At 44.4% G+C, this 16,692-nt stretch overlaps 1 protein-coding gene across 3 annotated transcripts in view; it reads left to right on the top strand.

The window, feature by feature from the left end:
• LOC147008729 (sodium- and chloride-dependent taurine transporter-like) overlaps positions 1-16,692 on the top strand; it is a 67,723-nt gene that overhangs the window by 22,090 nt on the left and 28,941 nt on the right. For all 3 annotated transcript variants that reach the window (XM_085863705.1, XM_085863704.1, XM_085863706.1), the window contains 2 exons: positions 643-755; positions 6,068-6,205. In XM_085863705.1, coding sequence (XP_085719831.1) covers positions 643-755; positions 6,068-6,205 — 251 coding nt within the window. The remainder of the gene's footprint in view (positions 1-642; positions 756-6,067; positions 6,206-16,692) is intronic.

Here is a 16,692-nt window from a genome sequence, read left to right as displayed (position 1 = left end):
CGTTTGGTTAACAATAGCCTCATGCTCATTCTTTTTCAAAAATTGTTTTTTTTTTATTTTTATTTTTTTTACATTGTGGTTAATGGACAATCATAATGGTTGGCTGATGTTTGTTTGTGTAGAGGTGTAAGTGTATGTGGGAGGCATGTGCAAGGTGCTGAGGCAATGCAAGGTGTATGTTGGTTGTGGATAAGGTTTTTATTATTATTTATTAATTTATTTTGGAGAAAAGTGGTGTGAATGGATTTCTTTGGGACCGATATGTGTGGCTTGTGGCCGGCTGGTTCACCACTACCCTGCAGCATAGGCAAGACCTGGAACTCCGGCGGCTGCAGATGGAAGGAGGCAAATGAACAGGTGGTGAGGGAGTGTGAGAGAAGGAAAGTGAGTGTGTGTGAGAGAGAGAGAGAAGCAGGTAGGTGAAATGGTGATGGAGACGACTGCAGAGTGCCACAACGCAACTGGCTTCAACTACAATGACAGTGAGTTTTGTGCCCGGAGGGTTATCAGTGCAACCCCTTGGTGATGGGCCTTTTTGAGGGATCTGATCGTCACTTTGTGACGATGTGGCCGTGCGAGGGTCCAGCTGTGTGCAGGGATCTGGGCAGCTGCATGGGCATGTGTCTGCGATGTGCATTGCAGGCCCCGGCCTGGCCTTCATCGTTTACCCCAAGGCGGTCACCATGATGCCGCTACCCTCCCTCTGGGCCGTGCTCTTCTTCATCATGCTGCTGCTACTGGGGCTGGATAGTCAGGTTAGAGTGAGCTGGGGGTTGGGAGTGGGAGTGGGTGTTGGGGATTGGGGGAGGGGATGCGATCGGTAATTTCCTTTGGTTGCCTTTCTATGATTAAAGTCGGTGTCCTTGTGGAAAGGTTGTAGCAGCAGCTGTCATCAGAGTACATTTTTAGGTGGGTTTTCTGGATATTTATGGCATATCTTTGTGACTGGACTGGTTAGAGGGTGCTGGCAATTGAGTTTTTATTTTTTATTCTTATTAGTTTTTTTAAATTATTTTTTAGGTGAAAACTATCCAGAATTTTTGGTTTGATCTAAGGTCTTGAAGTACATGAACCTGGTTGGAATAGTACTCTTGTCCCTTGTGATGGCTTTGTGTATATGATCTTTAATTGCTGTTATTGCCCTTGGGTTGGAGAGGCATTTTGAGGCCAAGATGAAACTATATAACCTTCAGATAGCTACTGCAAAAGGTTGGCCTTCTGTTGACTAATCGGGATTAAGATTGCATTGTACCAGAGTTGCGCATGTGCAAGGGTGAATTTCATGGTGTTTGTGGCTGTGTATATGTTCTGCAGTCCATGGTCTCAGATAAAGAAAACTTTATCTCGGATAAAGAAAAAAAAAATGCTCTTCAAATTGGGGATGGGGTGATGTGAGTGAAATGAAGGAGGTGGGGGGTTCTTTCAGAATAACCCTTTGGCCACAAGGTAAGCATGCCCACTGGTTGTGCCATCAGTTGAGTTTTGGGTAGGTCAGGAACACAGTTCAGATCCCATGGATGATTGTCATGATTTATGCAATGAATATAAATTGCATCGCAATATGATTAATGGTTTTGGATTTGCATATATCGGTGAATCGTTTTTCCTTTTGGGCCAAATGCTTGTGGTTATTAAATTGGTGCATATTTTGTTAATTTTAAAGTATGGTCAATTGTGACAATTCAAATTTGGTAACTTCTTACGGGGGCTACATAGACCGACCACTCACCAATTATAATACCGTAGCATCCAATTGTAAGCCCATGTTTATTTTTGAGTTGGAGCTATCAGTTTTCTGCATATTAAGACCTGCATCCATTTTCTTGTGCTGCTTGATTGGACATTTGATTTGGCTCATGCTTGAACACTCAATGTCTTCAATCGCTCAGGATGACAACATGTATGAACGTGAAATTTAAGAGAATGAAAATGAAAACCGTTTGTTTGATTTAGTGTTCATATGTCAATTACCATCATGTGCTATTGGAAGCTGAGTCTACTTTTACCAATTTGAATGTACAGGATAGTTGTACCTCATAATGTTTTTAATTGCCATGTCCTACACCATAAAAGTCAGATGTATTTAAAAAAGAAAAAGGAATATGAATTTATTGCTGATTCTAATAGTCTTCAGAATATATCGATTCAAATCTGTAAAAGCTGACTATTGTCAAGAGTTGTCCTTTCTCATTGATCAACTTCCACTTATTTATATCGTCAGGGTATTGAGTTTTATATATGGGATTAAACTGGCCCAAGTACTCAAGTTTGAATTTACCAAAATTAGTTTTTTATATCATATATCATGTGCCCAGATTGCAGAAATGACTTGCACCGAGCCAATGTTGCTTTCACTGCATGTTTAAAAAAAACAGTACAGGTACATCCAAAGTACACCGCCCCCATGCCAAATAACTAAATGAAAAAATCCTCCAGTGTGCGACATTGCCAAGGTGCCTTCGGCGGCCAGCGATGCTGCCGCATAGCACGTGGAGACAGATTTGGGAGGGAGAGGTGTACAATAATTGATTGATTAATTGCATAATTGAATAAAATAATTATTGTAAAATAATTCATTTATTCATCAATTGGCTAATGGCATACCTAAACCGCCACCGTTTCATCTGAATCTAACTTTTTAAAAATTAAGTAATTCATTGAAAAATGAATAATTAATTGATTAATCAATAAATAAGAAATACTCTTTATTGCCAAATCATTTGTTCACTGTCGTGTCCAAATATCAGCTTTAGCTCAAAAAGTGCCTGAGAGATTGCCCAGATGAGAAAGAAAATAAATAAGGAATTAATAAATCGATAATTAAGTAATTAATTGATTAAGCAAAAAATATAAATACTGTTTTTGCCAAAGCACATCTTCACTTTTGTCCCCAAATTTCAGCTTCCTAACTCAAAGGATGGCTGAGATATCGGCCGGACAAACAAACAAATGGAGTAAAAACTGAGTACTCCCTTCGTTCGGCACCCGGTGATGACGTCGTGCATCGCCTGGATATGGAATTGGGAAGGGCGGTGTACAATTGTTCGGCATGTTTACCTATTGATATGAAACTCTAAAAACTGAGAAACCATTTAATTGTCTGGGTTGCTTTGACGACTGACATTTCATTTTCAGATCGCATTATTTTATGCTCGGGTTTGCAAATTGGTGGCCGAGACCTCAAACGTGTTGGCATTCTGTTTTAGCTACTTCGGCGATGGCACACAGCGAGCATAATAGCTTAAGCTCCATCTACTTTCTGATTATATAAAGCACTGTAGTCAAGATTTAACACCCAGAAATTATCCTTTTTTTTTTTTAATGATTTTTTTTTTGTTGTTGAAACCATCAATTTTCCATCCTGAATTAGGTCATGAAGCATTTTATTTGGTACTCTCTACAGTTACTTGCACTCCCTCCTTTTCTTTTCTGTGACTTTGCACAACTGTTCTTGTTTTTAAAAGGAGGCAAATGTTAAACTTGAATCTGCATCTTTACCCATGTTGTCAAGGCTCTGATTTTCTTCACCCACCTGTTTCTCATAACCTCTCCCACTTTACCATCATTACATGGTACTAAAAATTAAGAATTTGCTTTCTCCCGATTCTTCACCTTCTCCAAACCACCTCCACCCCAACCACCTGTTTTTCCTCCCTCCTTCATTACTTAATGCTTTGAGTATCAATTCATACACAAGGTCTACCTTGGATACATCAGGTAAGTTTTCAGAGCTGGAGTTGGGATCAGAAAAGCCTGTTTTATCTCAGGTCATCTATTTATTATGCATGCAAGTAACTCGTGTTTTGAGATCCCCCCCACCCCCGCAAAAACCCCTCCCCGTGATTTTAATAACACACCATCAGAGCATCCCCATTGTTAGATCTCAATGACAACCAGTAAGCCTGCAAATTTGAGTATAACATTTGCTAGCTGTCTATAATTGAGGGGAGTACCTACTCAACAACATGGAAAACTAATAGCTAATTGTATCATAAACATGCAACAAAGAAATACTAGTCTACCCGTTGCAGTGTTGCTTGCAATAAGCAGGGATCCGTGGAAATTCCACATAATATAAAGCATGACTTCAAGTCTTCAACTCCTCCCCAAAGTCTCAGCCTCATTCTCCAACTCTATCCCATTTCTGCCCTTCCCCAGCCCAACTCTATCGTCTACTCCCCATTTCTTCTTCAACTCCTCAACCCCAGCCCCAGGTCCTCAACTCTCCATTTCCCACAAAAGTCTCAACCCCCTCTCCCCTCTCCACACAAATTCTATCCTCATCTCCACCTTTCTTCAAATCCACAACCCTTACCCCACCAAACCCCAAGTCCTCACCCTCCTCCCCCAACCCCAACCTTGTGTGTGGTTTTTTTTATCTTGCCAAAACGAAGTTTTTGCAAGATATGTTAGTCAGCTTGTATGTTTTTTTGTTTGTCTGTAATCACGAATATAAAAAATTCTGCAGAGCACAGTTATCATCGGAAATTTTTGTAACTTCGCATATCAGAGGCCTATAGAGGTCCCTTTCAGTGCATAAAATTTTGAAGGTCAAAGGTCAAGGTCACTTTGTCGCAAATCAGGGGAGTCGACGAAACCCTTATTTTTTGAGTAATTTTGATCGGATAGTCTTCAAACTTCATGGGAATATAGTTCATGGTCTGGCACTCAGCTGATTAATTTTTGGTGGCGATTGGCCTTGACCTTCATGGTTAGCGCCTCAGGTCAAACATATTTGACCCCAAGGTCAAATTTTCAAGTTTTAGGAACCATATCGTGTAGCACCTCAAATTGAACACCTCGATGAGTGCTTTCTAGATATGTCAAGCTTGAGACATTATGACATCATTTGGTGACATTATGAGGCAAAAGCATATTTTTCATGGTTACTCTGTAGAACGATTCTCATCGGAATCTCTCATCGGCAGATATTCCTCAAGGAGTCGCTCTTGGTGGATAGCAGTTCTGTTCACCTCAGTGTGACCTTAAAGAAGTCACACGTGGTCACCTTTTGGCAAGATACGGGTCACCCTGCGGGTGACATTGGTTTATTTTTTTTTTTGTTAATACTTTGTAATATAAAATATGCACTACTTCCAAGACCGTTTCTTTCTGCTGCATGGCTTTTAATCAAAACGTACCTTTCTTTCATGATGGACGACGTGTTTTAACGTCTTCAAATGTAGATTAACAACTTTCCCTTTCTTTGCGTGGCATATGGACAACAGACCCTTCCAAAAAATATAATTAGCCTGTGTTATATAACTGGGGTATACATCGTGGTTATATAGCTTGGATAGATTTCAATTGCACTTATCCAGAGGCCTAAGGCCTATAGATATTGTCCGATACGTACTGTGGCCTCCAGAATCAAAATGGTAGACATATGATTTTCCTGGTTACAATTGTGGGTGGAGTCCTGCCAGCTGTCCAGCCAATGGGTTTTGACCAGAGGGCTTCAGACGCACCCAGTCACACAGGCAGCTTCAATACGTTTTTAATATATGCAGTAAGATACAATTTGTATTCATACCAGAGGTGGCAATGAATACAAGTGCAACTTTTGAAATAATTATGTTGAGTTCTCACCGAAACATCCACCTGAATGAGACTAGCATTTTAATGGCTATATTTGCAGCAAAACCTTGTTACAAAGCCTCCGTTGTAAATACTGAAACCAACACTCAACAGCATGAACCGGATATTTATTTTGCACAAGTTGAAATCCCCAACCCATCCCTCACCATTCCAGATTCTTCCTGCCTCCAGCACCCACCAATCCTATGTGCATACATAAATAGATGGCCTCTCTATTTGTATATTAGGATTAAATTGTGATGGGGAATGGAATGTTTGATCAAAGTTCTACAAACTTTCAAGAGGACAGATGTACCTTTGTGTAGTTATCTCTTGTACAACCTGTGTTTAGATAATTATCTGGAGATGTACCAAGCAATTTCATATCTTGCTTATTGTCATACGCCATTACTGTTTTTTTTCTCCTGTTGTTGGGTGATAAACGTACATCCACGATTAAATTCACAGTCATGATTCTGTGTTTCCACAGTTCATGCATGTGGAAGGTCAGGTGACTTCATGGATTGATCTCCACCCAGAGCTACTGAGAAAGGGGTGCAGACGGCAACTGTTCCTTGTCCTCGTCTGCTTCATCAACTTTTGCTTTGGCCTGACCATGGTCACACAGGTTAATGGAATGCCCACAATGAGCCACACATTTTAATCACCACAACAAATGCCTCTCTGTTCATGCTTTCAGAACCACATTTGTCATCGTTGAATTTTTTAAAAAATAACTTGCTATACAATATATTTTAAACCCCCAGCCACTTGCTTTCAATATCTGAATCCCCCTCAAATTCATTAGAAGTATTTTCTGAACATTTTACATTAGCTCCTTTTGGGGGATGGGAGGGGGGATGCATTAAAAGCAGCGTATCCATGTCAATATTTGGTTTGTCCTTTCTTCCTTCCATCCATCCATCAAAAATGAAGAACAATCTTTCTAACCCTCTGTGCAGGGATAACCAGTTGCAAGTTGGCACTTTTAGCTTCACCATGTGTGTCCATGTACCCATGCGCACAAACAAACCTTTATTTATTTATTTTAAACTTCGCCGCTTTCGGAATTTTTTTTTTTTTGAAAGATCAACTGCTCAATACTGGGATCGACCTGTCGATTGCGATTGACTGCTTGGAGACTACTGCCCTTGAGGGAAGAGTGAAGAGTGCACAGCCTCTAAAAGGTGGTTCCACATCCAGGAGAAGCAAGGAACAAAAGAATTGAAGTGTGCAGTCAGCCTGGACTTTTGAAGTTTTACCAGGAAGGGGTTACTACTGGAAGAAACTATAAATTCTGGAGTTGTTAGGTGTTGGAGGGCTGAGAGAGCTAAACCAGAAAGGAGGGGGGGTGGAGAGGGCCACTGATTGTGTGTGTGTGTGTGTGTGTGTGTGTGTGTGTGTGTGTGTGTGTGTGTGTGTGTGTGTGTGTGTGTGTGTGTGTGTGTGTGTGTGTGTGTGTGTGTGTGTGTGTGTGTGTGTGTGTGTGTGATATGACAGCAGCAGACTTGCTTTGGTCTCATCATGAGAGATACCAATAATTGTTTTTGGAGGTTGGGATTCCACAGAATACAGGAGAGACGTGTGTGATTCTGGGATCCCACCCCAAAGGGAAAAGCGATACTCAATTGAACCATGGACAAATGCCTGATAGACCGCGTACCGTAATTTTCCGAATATATATAATTCGCTTTTTTATTTTTTATTTTTCTCCACAAAAATTTTATCAAGAAGTTGGGGTGCATATTATACATTGTAACAAATCAAAATGTTTGTTTTTGTTTTTTGTAGCCAGTCCAGAACATCATTTCTCATGTGTTTGTGAATGATAATGCATACTTACAAAGAAGCCAGAGTTAAGAGGATTTCTGTCATGAGTTTGCATTTTGAAATCGGCTTTACTAAACAGAACCCCATTCTATTTTACTCTTTAAACCACAGCGGCTGTTTTATCAGCCACTATTCAAACCTCCATATACCCGAGCAGCCAGTTTTTTTTCTCCAGGGAGCCCAGGGTAAGTAGGGGAGCAAAAAGTCCAAGGAATTCAGGGTTCAAACGGTTGAGCACTGAACTGTCAGTACTTTACCATAACTGGCCAATGGAGATTTATTGTGATAGGCTTTGATTTCATAGTGTATTTTATAATCGGTCTTATAAAATGAAAATGGCCATCTTTTACATCCATTCAGTGAGGAAATGTTACAATTGGTTTTTGAGAGTTTGTTTGCTGGCCACAATTTCAAACCCAGCAAGCACTCAGGCGAACTCACAATTCGTGATTTAATGGACACTAACATTCTTGTCAGCAAAGGGTGACTTTGACCGTGGGATGGCAAAGGTCTCTGTGCATATTATACATGGTAACAAACAAATTGCATACATTTCAAAACAAATTTGGGGTGCATTACATTCTGGAAATTATGGTAGCTCTGATTTTTTAATTAATTTATTTATTTATTTCCTTCCTTCCTTCAAGTAAAGTCTGTTTCTGGTGGATGTTCTCCCTCCATCTGGTGGCATCCCACACTGCTCACCAAACTTTCTTCCTATGGTATCCAAGGCCATCTCCACTCGTGGCTCGCAGTCTTCCTCTCCTGTCACAGCCAACATGTGGCCCTAAATGGAGTTCTCTCATCCTCTCTTCCTGTCCAGGATGGAGTTTCTCAATTTTTTTTCTTCTGGTTTTCATCAATGATCTCTCCAACTCTCTGGAAAATCCTCTATCTCCTTGCTGATGACTCCACCCTCTGCCGTACCATCTGTCATCCCTCAGACCAGTATGCAGCAGCCTCTTTACTCTCTGCAGATCTGGATAAAATCACAAGGTGGTCCAACACGTGGAACTTGTCTTTCAACCATGACAAATCACACTCTCACGATCTCTCCGAAAGGAATGTCTGGAACCCCCCCAAATATACTCTCTCAACAATCTTCTTGAAGTCTCCATTCAAGCTTCTGGGTCTTACTATCTGCCATGATCTTTCCTGGGAAAGCCACATTTCTAACCTGGCCTCCAAAGCCAGTCTATATGGTCTGACTGGGAATCCTCCATTGTGCAAAGTCCTTCCTTGGCCCACCTGAGCTCCTGGCCACATACAAAGCTTTTGTCTGCAACCTGATGGAGTGTTGATCTCCCCTCTGGGCTGCTGCTCCTGCCTCTCACCTTTCTCGGCTTCACGCTGTGTTAACCAAGGCATTTAGGATCATTGTTATCTCCCACAATGAGGCAAAGTCTTTGGGTCTCTCACTCTCTCACAGCAGGCATGTCAGTGGTCATTGTCTTCTACTGTCTCCTCTCCGGTCTTGCCCCCCCCGCTCTGTTTGAGAATCTCCCCCCCCCCGCTCTGTTTGAGATATCTCCCCCCCCCCCATATTTCTGCAGGACGCTCAAGGTCTACCAGCAACCCCCTTCTGGTAAAACCACCAAAATCAAGAATCACTGCTCACCTTCGCTCTTTCATTCCTCTTTTTTTTTTTCCTGCCTTTGGAGTAAACTCCTGCACTCTCTTCAATCCCACTTCCCAATACTGATTCAATCTTCCCTCCAGGTCTTTAAAACAGCTGTTCACCACCATCTCTCATCATCCCACATCCAAAACCACAATCTTTTCTACCCCTGCTAATCCACCCCAAACCCACCTCCTTCAAATTCCCTGCTTTTCTTCCTGAAAGTCCCTGTAGTGTCCATCTTGGTTACCCTGTGTACCCTGCCCTATCCCTGTGTGAACCCTGTGTACCCTGCCCTATCCCTCTCCCTTCCACAGATCTCCATGTTTCTGCTACCCACTGTTTTTTCCCCTTCCCTCTCCCTGTGTACCCTGCCCTATCCCTCTCCCTTCCACAGATCTCCTCATGTTTCTGTGACCCACTGTTTTTTTTTTCCCCTTCCCTCTCCCACCCCTTGTCTCCTGCTCCCCTTGTTGTGTGTTTGTGTGTTTGCTTTCATATGAGCCTTGAAAGTGTATGTTAAAAAAAAGAAAAGACTTGGAACAACTGAGGATGTCGGTTCAACATGCGGGAAAAGCAAGGAACAGTCTTCCTCCAAAGCTTTATGGACAACTACTCTGTCCTCTGGGCTAGTACTGCTGCCTCACACTTTGCTCAGCTTGCTGCTGTTGAAAGCCTTGCTTGACCTTGCTTAGTTCGACTTCAAAATCATTGGATTCTCTCGCAATGAAGCCGAGTTTCTGTGCCTGATCACTTTCACATCGCAGAGACGTCTGTGATCTGTCGGTCTTCTACTGCCTCATTTATGGTCTTGCACCCTCTGCCCTTTACATGCTCTGTCTCCCTGGGTGCATAGCGTCTGCCAGTAACCACCTCCTAGTGAAAATACCAAAGTCCAAACTTGCTGCTCACCTCCACTCATATGCTCCCTCCACTCATCAAGTTTCAGGTGATGGCCTTGTACATAGATAAAGGTTCAGATGTGCAGAGGAAAGACTTTGCATGACAAAGGCTGCTCAGTTGGTGAGGTCTAGAGTAGGGTTTAGCCTCAGAATTGTAGAAAGGCCCAGCTTCAATTCCACGACTGGTTGTTGCAGAGCTGACACCCAGCCAGCTCGCAGTTGAAATTTCTGCAGGCGAGTAACAGAGTTGGGATGGATGGCAAAGGGTTTATCAATGTTTGAGGAAATAAAGGTTTACAGAGTCGTCGTCATTATGTGAATGGAACACAACATCTCTGACTATGAAAGGAAAGTCCATTGAGGTTGCGCTGGAGGGCTCTTTGTGATCCAGAGTTGAAGATTTGGGAGGAGAAGGTTATGGAGGTAGAAGGAACAGGTCTCCAAACGGGAAGCATCGTGGTGGGAGAAATGGGTGAAGGTGAGGTGGGAGCTGTGGGATGAGACCTTTATTTATTTTGTTTTGGGTTTTTTAATATAATTTTTGTTTTTTAATGCTTAGCTCTGCTAAAAAATCATTTCCATAGTACAAGAGCAAATTGGATGGTGTGAATGTGGCATTGATTTTGAATATATGTTGCACTGCCATTTGGGGCTGAGTGTTTCCTGTGTGAGGATATGAAGCACAAGAGTAAGGAGTGGATGGATACAAACCAACCATGATATATTTGGGAAGGAATGCGCAATGGTTAATCGGTACCTTTCAGTGCAAAATTTAAGAAGGTATTTATTTTAAATAGAAAGGGAGATAAAAAGGACTGAATGGAAGAATGTGTGGATAAATTTGGTATTGACAGAAAATGACAAGATGCATAGGACTGGTCAAAGCTGGCAATTTGATCAGGAGGAAAAAGGGGGAGGGAGGTAACCAAATAACATGATATTCTGGAAACACAGAAAGAGTGGTCTTGCGGAGGGTTAATGAAGCAAGAAAAGATCATGAGTATGGATGAGGGTTGATTCACAGGTGAGAGAAAAGGGTCATGAATGAGAAAGTGAGCAGTGAGCCTGGACTTTAACTCCTAAGTATGTGGTGCATTTTTAGACTAGATGTAATATTCAGTTTTACATTATAATGGTTGGAAAACAAACGAGAACAGCATTTGGTAGAGAGCACACCTCCATCAGGCTGAACAGTTTACGAATTGTATCCCACTGATAGGCTGGATCTGCATCCGGACCTGAACCAAAATCTAATGGGTCAGTTAAAAGAACGAGCGAAACTCATCCACCAAGTTTTTCCATCATCCGTCCACAACTTTCTGAAATATGCCAAATGCAGTATTGTATTTGGCCCCATCTCTCAATGGTGAAGAATCATTCAAAAAATTCTCTGATCCAGATTTGGGTCTTCAACAAAAATCCAACACTTTTATCCTTGTCACATACCCAACATAATCACCAAATTTCGTCTGAATCCATGCACAACTTTTTGAGATATCCTGTTCACAGAAAGACAAACAAACACACAAGTGAAAACATAACCTCCGTCCACAAAGGGCAGAGGAGCTCCTTGTGAGCCAACGGCCATCCATATCTAGTGCCCAACTGTGTCTGCGGACGTCCTCGTGCAGTTAGGTTACTTCTTTTTAGGAGGTTGGTGGCAGGATTTGCACTCCGGCCACTGTAAAACCCTTCATTCCGCAAAACACAAAAACGCAAAGAAATGTGAAAACTCACTCCGTGGGAGTACCTCCTGTGCAGCTTCCCTTCGCAGGGCAGCTCACCGGATGACGGGATTGGGGCAAAGCCTTCGGGACCCCCAATCTTTGATAGGAGGGTAACCACGGGGTCACATTCCCGGGTCAGATTGCGGGAGAGTGTGTCAGAGTGGTGCTGAGGTATCGTCCACGATACGGCGGTCGCCTTGGGTTAACCTGAGGCGGTCCCTTCGGCTGGGTGCCTGGAATGTCCTATCCCAAAGAGGATGATCACCTGTCTCTGTTGTCATCTGAGCTCAAGCGTTTGGACATCAGTATTGCAGCACTCTCTGAGGTTCGGAGACCGGATTGCGGTGAGATCATGGTGGGTGGTTACACCTACTATTGGTCTGGTCGCTCTGATGGTTGCCATTCCCAAGGAGTTGCTGCAAGCTGTCTCCAATAAGCTGACCCCAATGATAATTGAGGTAACACCGGTCAACGAGCGTATTATGAGACGAAGCATTCGTCACTCCTTAGGTGTCATTTCCCTGGTCTCTGTTTATGCTCCAACTGAGGCGAGTGATCTCACCATGAAGGACACATTCTACGCCACGCTCGAGTCTGTGGTTGATCATTGCCCCAGATGAGATACACTTCTAGTTTTAGTGGATTTCAATGCATCGACTGGAACTGAAAGGGATGGTTATGAGACATCTGTTGGACCCCATGGGTCAGGAACTATGAACCAGAATAGCACAAAGTTACTTGACTGCAATAAGTCATGCACTCAGGGTGGCCCGTTCATGGTTTCAGCTCCCACAAGCTCATCGCTGGACTTTGTATTCCAACGCTGGTGGTGTGGCAAAGGAGATTGACCTTGTCCTCGATGGTTGCTGGAGGATGATCCAGAACTGCAGGGTCTACCGGAGTGCTCAGTTCCTCAATGCTGACCACCGGCTTGTTGAAGCAACTCTGAAGTTGCACCTTAAATCCAGGAGAATGGTACCATGCCAGCCTAGGCTGGATGTTGGCAAGCTCAAGGATGAGAGGGTAGCTGAGGAGTTTGCGAACAGGCTGAGTGGAGATTTGAGGAGTCTGGGTGCTTTGGGAGGTCCTGAAGAGTTATGGAGTGCCTTCAAGACCACCGTCCTTGATGTTGCCGGTGGATGTCTTGGAACTCACCGTCGGGCAAAGAAGAATTTTGTCTCAAGGGACACTGGATACCATTTACTAGAGTCGCAGGGCCAGGCTGAATGGCAGAGCTGAGCTGTTCAGGGAGCTGAGGCGTAAAACTGTACGTGTGCTGGGGTGGACAAGGAGGTCTATGTGCGAGGAATCTGTGAGGGGTAGAGCATCACCTGTGGACAAGGAATTATCGTCCTGCTTACAGGGGAATTCGCGCATTGCGTTCATCCAAGCCCATCCCTCGGTGTACTGCAGTTATAGCAGAGGGTGGTGGGCTCTTGACAGAGGAGTCTGAACTGAAGGCCCACTGGGCCGGTTACTTTGAGCGGTTGTACCAGGCTGATCCACCAGCTGTCGAGTTGGACATCAGGGTTGTTACAATCCCTGTTGCTGACCCTCCAATCAACTGTGGTCCACCTTCGCTTGTGGAAACACAGACTGCGGTGAACCGGTTGAAATGGGGTAAAGCTCCAGGGATCTGTGGCATCCATGCTGAACTTCTCAAGGCTGGTGGAAATGCTGCACTCGTGTCATTGCATACAGTTTTGTGCTCTGCTTGGAACACAGGCATCATCCCAACTGATTGGAAGAGGGGCCTTGTTGTCCCTCTCTGGAAAGGGAAGGGTGATCGCCAAGATTGCGACAACTACCGAGGGGTGACGCTGCTCTCAGTGCCGGGCAAGGTCTTTGCTCGGATCATTCTTGATAGTGTTCGCCACCATCTGCTTGAGCACCAGCATCCAGAGCAGTCAGGCTTTACACCAAAGAGGTCAACGATTGACCATATCCTTGCTCTTCGGGTCCTCACCGAACAGACGAGAATTTTGGCAGGGGCTGCTTGCAGCCTATGTTGATCTTTGTAAAGCGTTCGATTCGGTGAATCAGGATGCCCTCTGGAGGATTCTTGGTCTTCGTGGGGTGCCACCAAAACTGATCAATCTGATGTCTGAACTGTACTGTGGTACTGAGAGTGCTGTGAAGTGTGGTGGTACCATCTCTGACTTATTTCCAGTTGTTACTGGAGTTCGTCAGGGGTGTGTACTGGCCCCCGCACTTTTCAGCACTTGTGTTGTTGTTCGTCTTTCGGCTGCTCCCGTTAGGGGTCGCCACAGCGGATCATCCGTTATGATCTGCATACTGATTTGGCATAGGTTTTACGCCAGATGCCCTTCCTGATGCAACCCTGGTCGCCTCTTATGACACGGGCATACTTTTCAGCACTTGTATGGACTGGATTCTAGGGAGGATGTTGGAGAGATCAAGCTGCGGTGCATCGTTTGGTAATGTCAAGATCTCTGACCTTGATTTCGCACACGATGCAGTCATCTTTGCGGAGACTTTAGATATACTTTTGTGGGCCTTCGAGGTGCTGAATGAGGAGTCAGAGCCTCTGGGATTACGGGCTTCCTGGGTCAAAACTAAGATCCAGGCTTTCAATGACATCTTGGATGCTGCTGTCCTGTCTGTGCCTGTTTGTGGTGAGGATGTTGAGGTCATGTCGATATTCACTTACCTTGGCAGTGATATTCATGTCTCTGCCGGCTGTGAGTCAGAGGTCAATTGACATCTGGATCGGGCCTGGGGAGTCATGGATTAACTGGATCATGGGGTGTGATGCTGCCAGTACCTGTGCGGGAGGACGAAAGTCCGAGTCTTCAGGTCCTTGGTGCTTCCAGTCTTGCTCTATGGATGCAAGACTTGGACTCTGACCCAGGATCAGAGACGGAGACTTAATTCCTTCGGTGCCAGGTCTCTTCGGAGAATCCTTGGCTATCACTGGTCGGAGTTTGTGTCCAACGAGCGGTTGCTGAGAGAGACTCAAATGAGATTTGTTCCCGGCATAGTCCGTGAGCGTCAGCTGTGGCTGTATGGACATGTGGCTCGTTTTCTTCATGCTGATTCTGCTCACCAGATTCTCTCAGCGAGGGATTCTCGTGAGTGGAGGAGGTCAATGGGCCGACCACGTGCCTCGTGGTTGCAGCAGGTTGATCGGCATATCAAGGATATGAGAATGGGCCAGGCATCTGCCTGGGGGATGGCCAGACAGTGGCCCCTCAAGTGGAAAGTGGACGCAGTTACGTGCTGCTCTGGCGCATGCTCCCATACCTGACCTGACTTTTGATGGTGGAGGTAATTATTGTGCCTTTGCCTCGGAATGTCTGATTCATCTTTAGATTTATGAATGATTGGTAAATGCACGGGTCTATCAGAAATGAGGAGGGAGCAGGAGAGCAGTGGAAACCAATAGGAGACTAACCCACCCACCTGCAGCAAGCCTTATGGCTTGACCTCTTCTTCCTTTTTTTGTTTGTATGCAGCACAAGTCTGTGGGGTAGCATCATTGATTGAGCATGTGGCTGTGCTGCCGATGCAATGCCATCTGCTGCTTATGGCAGGAATTTGGAATTTGTTCGTGGTGCTGGTGATAGCTCACCTTCTCTTCGCGAAGGACACTGAGGGATCTTTTTCATCTTACGAATGCTGACAGATGGGATTCCCGTTTAATGTCCATCCATTCTAAGGATGGCTCGCACATTGATGAAGCACATGGGATGCGATGACGGTTTATAACTATATTGGGATTCGAGCCCAGACTAGTGCTGAAAGGTGAGTGTGCTTACCGCGACCTCCTGAAATTGGGGTGAATCTTCAGCAGGAATGGACCGAATGGCAACCCCATCCCCATCTACTTTATTAAAAATCCTCTTCAGGAAGTTCTGTCATTCAAACTCCTGGGTCCCACTAACAGCCATGATCTTTCTTGAGCAAATCACATTTCAAAGTTGGCTTCCATAGCCAGCTACCGACTGTGTATCATCCATCATACAGTCCTTCCTTGGCACCCCTGAACTTCGATCCACCCCAAGGCCTTCGTCCGCAGCTTGAAGGAGTACTGCTTTCCCCTCTGGACTGGCTCTCCTGCCTCACATCTTGCTCAGCTTGACACCGTAGAAACCAATGCCTTCGAGTTTATTGGAATCTCCTGTGATGAAGCTGAGTCTATGGGCCTATCACTTCACAATTGCAGACAGGTTGGTGGTCTCTGTCTTGTACCCTCTGCTCTGTCTGTGTTTTGCCTGCCCTCCCAAAGTTTCTGCAGGTCAGACAGTCGACCATAAATAAAACCCCCTTCTGGTGAAACGACCTAAATCCAGGATCACTGCTCACCTCCACTCATTCGTTCCTCTTTTTCCTGTCTGTGGAACCAACGTCCATATTCTCTTCAATCTCATTCTTCCCTCTTGGTCTTCAAAACGGTTGTTTACCACCATCTCAGATTGTACCCAATGCAAACAATAATCTTTTCTCCCCATGTTAACCCTCCCACTCACCCCAATTCCTCCTCCATCCAAATTTCCAGTTTTTCCTCCTTGAGATTTCCTTCTGTATACATCCTGTCTTGCCCCCCCACTAATTTCTCCCCACATCCTTTATCCAAGTCCCCCTCAAGCTTCACCTTCTACTCTGCTGTTGGTGTTTCCCCCTCTCTCACCTGTCACCTTTGTGTACGTCTGCTGTTATTTTTTCATCCTGTTACATCCTGATCCGTTCAGTGTACATTCTTTTCCACGATCCTCCTCGACCATGGATACAAAAAAAGGAAAAAAAAATGTTCAGGTTTGCATCATCACTCGTGGTTGGTGAGCAGGTAAAAATCCCACCAAGGCCCATAGTTAAGGCAGAATGAGAGGAATGGTAGCTACTCCATATAACACAATGGATTAAATCAACAGAACGTTGATGTAAGTATGCCAACTACCTTGGGAAGCATGAAGAAGCTGGCTCATCAGCCATTAACTCTCTTTTGCTCTGATAAAGGGTTAATGCCTGAAACGCCAGCTTCTACCTGCCTCCCACAGTGGCCAGCACACTGATTAAC

The sequence above is a fragment of the Eptatretus burgeri genome, chromosome 18 (assembly GCF_056783735.1).
Source record: "Eptatretus burgeri isolate ZD-2024b chromosome 18, Ebu_testis_v1, whole genome shotgun sequence".
Classification (NCBI taxonomy): Eukaryota; Metazoa; Chordata; class Myxini; order Myxiniformes; family Myxinidae; genus Eptatretus; species Eptatretus burgeri.
Note: the sequence above shows the minus strand (reverse complement) of the source record. Positions and strands in the feature narration are given on the sequence as shown.